This window comes from Nicotiana tabacum, chromosome 22 (genome assembly GCF_000715075.1).
Source record: "Nicotiana tabacum cultivar K326 chromosome 22, ASM71507v2, whole genome shotgun sequence".
Lineage (NCBI taxonomy): Eukaryota > Viridiplantae > Streptophyta > Magnoliopsida > Solanales > Solanaceae > Nicotiana > Nicotiana tabacum.
In genome coordinates, this window is record NC_134101.1 from 210593002 (window position 1) to 210600958 (window position 7957).

Consider the following 7957-nt stretch of genomic DNA (forward strand, 5'->3'; position numbering starts at 1 on the left):
TTTGATAAATTAATGATTGAAGTTTGTTCTTTATGATATTTGAAAGTTATGTTTTAAATTTGAGCTCACTTGAAGTAGATTTGGGTGTTTAGTTATGTGTTCGATTGTTGAAATTCGAAGAACAAGTTTTAGTTTTGGGCAATTTGCACATCAGACTAAATAATCTTAAGTGCATATAAAAATTAGCTGCAGTTTAAGCCCCCGTTCGGCCATAGATTTTGCGAAGTTTTTCCACACAAAAAATGGCAAAACATGTTTGCTTATAGATTTTATTCATGTTTGGCAGATTTTGGAAATAAAATTTTCAAATCCCAAAATTAGCTCTAGACATGTTTTTGGCCCAAAATATCACTATTTGATTTTTTAATAATTTAAAAAATTACCCCAAACTTTTATATTTTATATAAAAAGCTACCATCTATTATGACCCAAATAACCACCATCTAATTAATATCATTTTCTTTTGGAATGATGGATCTTGTAATATTATTGCAATTTGACGAATTATAATGGCTAGTAATTGTGTTATTAGCAGTTAATATTAAAATATCATGTTATGGTTTTAGGATAGTGTATTATGTAGTTCATTATAAAATGACAATTTTGTGCCAAACTTATCTATGTTCAAGACTATAGTTTGTGATAATGATAATGAATGACATCGATGAAGGTTCTGCATATACAGGATTAGCAAGTTTGTTTGTTTGATATTGTTGAGTATTTTTTATAGTCCTTTGAACTTATGGGTATAAGTCACATATCCTGTTTTTTTTTTAAAAAAAAAAGTGAAATATCTTTTGAAAAATTATGTCCAAACAGATTTTCATCTTCAAACCAAACTTCACCTAAATTAGAGTTTTAAAAAAAAAATTGGGAATCTATGGCCAAACGCTAGCTAAGTCTTAAGTGCATCTTAAGTATAATTTTTGCACTTCACACTAAAAAGTCTTTAAGTGTGGAAAAATTAGCCGCACTTCTAACCAAAACAGTCCTTTAAGTGCATCTTAAGTTTGAAATTTCAGACGCGAATTTTTCCAACTTCAGAACTGCTAAGTCTAAAATTGGTCCTAAAACAGGTATACTTGCAAATTTTTGTGTAATACGAATACAACTTCAATGGTGATCCCAAAACTGGGTATATATACAAATCCCCCTCATTCATTGGTCTACTTACCTGGTCAGAATCGGAAATATCTCTGTGTAAATAATGTTATTACCAATGTCGGATCAATTTAGCATAACAAAGTCTTTAGATTTGGTAACTCTAGATGCGGGTACATAATTTGCCCATGGATGAATACTTGCAAAACCCGAGGATAAAACAATATTGTGAACCACCTTTAAAATTCAATTTGGGGTACTTCCGATATCACTGATTTTTAAAGGTGTATGTATGTTCTGGTCAAATAAGCACTCCAACTTGGCAGCTAATAAGCACATAGACGACCAATTAAACATTAATGTAATGAAACATGCAGTATATAATCTGCGGATGAATACTTTAGACAGATAAATTCAAGCCATAGGGAATTTATTTCACATCATATCACTGTCCCGTCAGGTTGGAAAATTGTGCTGGAAAGCAAAAAAGGGGGCGAGGCGTTATATAAAGACAAAATATAATGTATAGTCATAAATTCCTTCTCTAGAAGGCAGAAAATGATTCAGTGCAACAAGCAAAAACATTTATCAGTTACCCTTTTGCAACAACAGAAACCCAAAAAGGCACGCGTCAAAAGTCATCCATCACTTGACTGTAACAATCTTGATCACAGACGCAGTTCCAACACGGTGTAGGGCTACAACGGAGTCTCCTTGCTTGCATAGCCCTTTTGTTTTGGCATGTTGAAGAGCAAAGTCCAGAGCTTCTTCTGTAGACTCTTCATGGGAAGCCCTGGCAGATCCTGCATGGAGAACTGGAACCAATCCCCTGAATATAAGGCTATGCCTTGCTGGAGACTCGTCACTGCAAGTCCAATCAAAAGAATCGGTTTTGATCTCGGGGACAACCACCGACAATATAGGCATTCCAGGCCTGTACTTGGCCACCAATTTTGCAGTACTTCCTCCCCTGGTTAACACTAGGATAAGAGCAGCTTTTGCAGAGTTAGCGGTTCGAACAGCAGAAGATGCAAGGCTCTCCAATGGGCTCATGGGAACTGGGGCATTTGACATAATTCTTTTGAAAACATCTGGATAATCAATTGTGCTTTCTGCTTCAATACAAATCTTAGCCATGGTACCCACTGCAAGATCAGGGTAAGCTCCAGCAGCTGTTTCACCACTAAGCATGACACAGTCTGTGCCATCAAGAACAGCATTGGCAACATCTGTTGCTTCTGCACGAGTTGGCCTTGGAGATTTGATCATGGACTCCAACATCTGCGTTGCTGTGACAACAGGCTTCCCTTGGATGTTGCACTTGTAAATCATTACCTTTTGAGCCAAAAATATCTTCTCAATTGGAATTTCCATTCCCAGGTCACCTCTTGCCACCATAAATGCATCAGAGTTGAGAAGAATGTCATCAAAATTTGCTACACCTTCCTGGTTTTCAACCTAACAAGAAGAAAAATATTTTGAGTATTTTGACTGTTTACACAAGTTAGAGAATCTAATTCAGTAATTTCAAGGGATAAAAGGAAAAAAGTTACTGCTCATCCAGTTCACACAGTCTATATCTTTTAATGTCTATTTAAAAATCCAACTAACAAGCTAATGTTGCTAGCAATTGAAATATTCTGGTAATGCTTAATCCAGATCAGACAGAAGAGAGAAGGATAGATTAGTACTAGTTTAGTTCCAACTCGTGATGTTATTTCTTCAATTATTGGGAAAAGGAGTCAGATTAAATATATCATTTAGTAATATTTCTGCAAAATTTGTGTGCTGTGTATGACTCTCAAGTACCGCGAAAGCAATCTACAAACACAAAACAATGATGCAATAAATTGAATAGGCAACTTCATGGAAAAAAAATTAGACTACATAGTTATCTGGTCAGAAGCAAACCTTAGACATTAAAAGAATGTTCTTTGCATGTTCACCTAGCAGCTTTCGAACCTCCACTAGATCTGAACCCTTACGAACAAAAGATAGGGCAATCATGTCAATATGATTCGGAACTCCCCAGTTTAAAATGTCATCCTTGTCTTTATCTGTCAATGTCGGCAGATCCACAATTACTCCAGGGAGATTGACATTCTTTCTTTCACCAAGAACAGCAGTGTTCTCACAGCGGCATCGTACCAAACCGTTCTCTTTATCACAAGACAAAACAGTAAAGGTGATTGTGCCATCGGCACAAAGGATCACACTTTGAGGCTTTACATCCTCTGCCAACTTTTTGTAGCTCATGCATATCGTATTCTCATCACCTTTAATGCTGTAATCAGTTGAGATTGTGATCTCCTGACCCTGTTTAAGTTGAACAGGCTTAGCATCTTTTAAAAACCCTGTTCGAATTTCTGGACCCTACAAGATGAAAATGAAGTGTCAGAACTTTCACATAAAAAGGTTAAGGCAAGACAGGGCTAGGCAATCAGAGTTGAACATCTAAATGAACATATTGCATTGTCACTAAACATCACTGAAGAATTTATTACATGATATGGAACACGCTGATCTTGAATACAACCAGGCAAAAGATAAGCATAAAATTATGTACAAGAAACTATGAAAAATGAGTTGGAGATGAGTCAGAGTATCATCACATTTCTCTCTTAATAAACAAAGAATAAAACTTCAATTAAAATTCAAGAAATTTATCATTTTTCAAGGAAATGGCTTTCTCCAAGACATGCCGGGATAGAGTTCCAGTCAACATGAGGTGCCAAATGATATCTTCTATCAAGTTTGATGCCTTAAGTTTACAAAACCATCAATATGGTCCAGTTCAGTTAAGATTTTAATAAAAAAAGGTATCCAGAATAAGAAAGAATTAGTAATACCACACACAAGGCAACAATAATCAGCAATCACATATAGAGTATCCAATATCAAAGTTTTCTTTTCTGATTGGTTATAATATTTAATATCCAATTAATCTGTATTTCCATCGAGATCAAAATAGACATCATATCGTGAATCTTACATTCTTATATCCACCACTTACAGTGTCATTTACTTCATATCATGCTTAACAAACATTCTAAATCAGTATGATATTCCAATAGAGCATTTATTCTTTCTCCTTTGTTACTACATAGCTATTTAACTTTGCAACCTTGCCTGACACCCATGTATGCTTCCACCATAAGGATCATCCGAACTGACGCAGAGTATATTATAATTTTGAAGTAATACTGTCGAAGAACACGACACATGTTGTCACATCTAGACGTGATCTTGAGGAAACGTAAAAAATAACTAGAATGTCAAAAAGAGTTGATATGCCAAGAACAACTCAGTCCTACAATTGTAGTACATATCGGGGCTATATTACTACTCACTACTCACCTGCAGCAAATCCGTCTTTCACATACATAAGTGAGTCCATAGGACAATCATTTCCCAAGGTCACTAACACCAATGGTAGCGGGAATGCCTAATGTAATCAATATTGTCAAAGGCGAAAAGCTCTAAAAAGCGCTTTAGGTCCATTGGGGCCTTAAACGCAAAGCGCAATTTAAGTGTGGCCTTTAGTTATAAAAGGCGCAATGCAAGAAAAAAATAAAAATATACATGTAATTCAAGAGAAAAGTAACAAACTCATTCATATTGTTTTCCTTAACAACTAATACACTTATTTGCCAATTATATTTGTAGTCTAGTATTGCTCCATGTAAAATAGAACGCATGGGCAATAAGGGGCACATCTTGGTGCCTTGCCTACACTGAAGAACAACTTAAGTGAGGCGAAACGCCTCCCTAAGCTTTTCTGAGCTTCAATGCTTTAACGCACCTAAAATGAGCCTTTGACAACACTCGCACCTAAAATGAGCCTTTGACAACACTCGCACCTAAAATGAGCCTTTGACAACACTGATTGTAATGAAGCAAAAGAGCATCAATGTTTTTATCCATTTCTTCTGGAAAGGGGAAGATTAATATTCTCTAACATAAAATGCAACACAATAGCCACATGCAAGCTCAACTAGGAGACTGACTGTTTGAGCTACCCCATAAATGAAAAAGCTGCGCTAAGCCATGTGTTTAGCTTTCATTACAAATCAGTGACCAAAGCCCAGAAAATACTCATAATTCAGAACATAATGGTCCATCTGTGTTCAAATGGAGGGAGTTCCTCACCCCAAAGCTCAGAGATTGAACTTCAAATTGCAGACAGCACCACAATTAACTTCCCTAAAAGAATTACATCTCACCAACTGTCTGCATCCAGTTCTTGGAGTGTTGATTTTATAGAATTGAGAAAAATCCAAATTTTCCAATACAACCTCGAGCGTCCAATTGCTCCTACTAGTCCGCAGAGTATCAATAATACACCAAATTTGAACAGTCCAACCTCTCCATGTCATCTAATCACAACAATTAAGCTTCAACCCCAAACTAGTTGAGATCAACTATATGAATAGTCAATATCAATCCTGCTCTCTTTGGACCCGTTACACTAAAATACAAGAAAATGATACACAATACCAAAAGGGGGACAAAAACCACCGTTTTCAGCCAGCAAAAGGTACAAAAAGTACAAAATCACAATACAAACAAACAACATCATGGTCTGTCGGTATAAAAGTAGCACTTAACCAAACCAAAGATCAAACAATTAACAACCCATATAAACTACTCACTAAATAGCAACGATCCACTTATGTTACCCAGGTTACTATCCCACAGGGGCAGATGTACAATTAAAGCTATCAAAACACATTAGCTTTGGCTCAGACCGTATACATGTGTTAGAAAAACCTACTGGACGAATATTAAATTTAAAATCTACTGTACAAATATCAAATTTCAAACGGAGTAACTAAAAAGATGAGTGGCATTCCAAAACCATGGATCCGCCTCCGTCAGGACCACAGTTATCTTATGACACGATCTTACGGCTTAATCGTACGGCTTCTATTAGTAATTCTGACAATTTTGTACAGTGATAAATAAATACACATACATAGATGTTAAAAAAAATGATACTACCTTGGTATCAAGCATGACGGCACAGAGAATACCAGTATTCTCCATAGCCGGACGGAGATTATCAATAGTCTCCTGATGATAGTCGTGAGATCCATGAGAAAAGTTGAATCTGGCCACGTTCATGCCTGCCCGTAGAAGCTTCTCGATCATCGGCACCGATCGAGATGCTGGGCCCAAAGTACATACTATCTTCGTCTTTGGCCTCTTCACCGTACAAACATTCACTCCATTGTTGCTGTTCTCAATCGCCATAGCAGAGAATTTTAGCTTTTTTTTCAACAAAAAAAGGAAACTGAAGGAGGAGACTTTTGTAGAGGATTAATTAATTATGAATAAAAAATAGGGTTATTAGTCTATGGTGGGGCGAGAGGAGGAATAGGTCTAAGAAGTGTTGCGTTGTCCAAACGAAGGCGAGATCTTGGAGAATTATATAAGAAAACTGCGGACTTGACGTGATGTTGAAATTTTCTTTGGTTTCTCTTTTATTTTTTCTCTTTGGTTTCTCTCCATCTATACAGTATGCTTTTTGTTTTTGGTATTAAACAGTATATTAATTAATTAATTAATATTTGTAGGGACCATATTCTTGAGACACAAGGTATTTCTTTTTCCTTTTTATATTTGGAGGCTTGGAGCAGAGCATGTCGCTCTTTTATTCTTGTTCTTACTTAACTCTTCTTTCCTTCTATGGCTCGGTTCCCAATTTTCATTTGTCTTGGCTAACAAGTTAGATCATTTTATTTATTTGTTAAAAGAATTATTTAAATTAAATATTATTTCTTAAATTAAATTGTGCGTATAACATTTCAAAAATATAATACGTATATGCTTTATGGTCTAATAGCTATCCTTGATGATAGCAGTCTGAGGTCACTGTTGAGTTGGCCATAGAAGGTTATTTTTGCTCGGTCATGTCTCTAGAGTCCATAGAGCAGGTGACTTTGTACATGTTGACTTTTGATTAAATATAATGTTACAAAATTAATTAGGAGTAAAAGAAAATGCTGAAATTAATACCTTGCTGTAGAAAGGTAATATTTATTTTTTAAAATAAATTGAAAAGAACAGTAAGACCTAAACGAAAGTAATAGTAGTCGATTTAATTCATGAGGAGTATTTTATGTGTCTTATTTTATGTGATATTATTATTAAACAATAAATATCTCTTTTATCACTATTTTGGAAATATTTTAAATTATTAATTAATATGATTATATTATTTTTATGTAATTTTATAAATATGTAAATTTTATCTTAAAATATTTAAATAATTTGTGCCTGAATTCATGCTAAAAATCAAGTAGTTTAACTCTCATACTCTAAACTCTACCACGTAAAAAAAAAGGAATAACTAAATAAGTCTCTAGGTTTTTCGGAAAGGTTAATATGTTTTTTAAAATAAAAAAGTTACTAATATACGGCTGGACAATATTTTTATTGAAATCAAAAAAAGTATTTAAAGTTAAATTGTATTTGGACGTAGAATTCAATTTGAATGCGTCTTTAATTGTAAAAATTGAACTTTTGCGAAAATTAAGATTTTACTTTAAATACATGTTTGGATCAGTATTATAATATTTTCACTTGAACTTCAACTGATACTTCATTTGAATTCGAGAATTGTATGGCTAAATATTATTTGCAAATTTGAAATAGTGATAGCAGCAACAACAACAACAACAACGTACCAATATTATTTTTCACTGTGGAATCTGGGGAAGGATAGTATGTACGCAGACCTTACCCCTACCTTGGAAATAGTAATAGCAAGGAGGCCTTAATCTTGAATCTTATTCTAAAGCATATTCTCGACCTAACAAAACAATACGTTCTTGAATTAATAAGGTTTAACTTT

At 34.7% G+C, this 7957-nt stretch overlaps 1 protein-coding gene across 1 annotated transcript; it reads right to left on the bottom strand.

Annotated features, from left to right (window-relative positions):
• Positions 1-1500: 1500 nt before the first annotated feature.
• LOC107807979 (pyruvate kinase, cytosolic isozyme-like) lies at positions 1501-6505 on the bottom strand. Its single transcript, XM_016632460.2, has 3 exons — positions 6103-6505; positions 3013-3474; positions 1501-2559 (listed from the first exon to the last, which is right to left on the bottom strand). Exons 1-3 carry the CDS (start codon positions 6352-6354, stop codon positions 1747-1749), a joined length of 1527 nt encoding a protein of 508 aa, XP_016487946.1. The 5' UTR covers positions 6355-6505; the 3' UTR covers positions 1501-1746.
• Between the last annotated feature and the right edge of the window lie 1452 nt (positions 6506-7957).

Excerpts from the sequence above, each read along its gene's own strand:
- LOC107807979 (XM_016632460.2), bottom strand. The coding sequence starts at position 6,354 with ATGGCGATTGAGAACAGCAACAATGGAGTGAATGTTTGTACGGTGAAG. Across the intron at positions 3,475-6,102 it reads CCGTCATGCTTGATACCAAG|GGTCCAGAAATTCGAACAGG; the intron begins GTAGTATCATTT and ends TTCATCTTGTAG. Across the intron at positions 2,560-3,012 it reads ACATTCTTTTAATGTCTAAG|GTTGAAAACCAGGAAGGTGT; the intron begins GTTTGCTTCTGA and ends TCTTCTTGTTAG.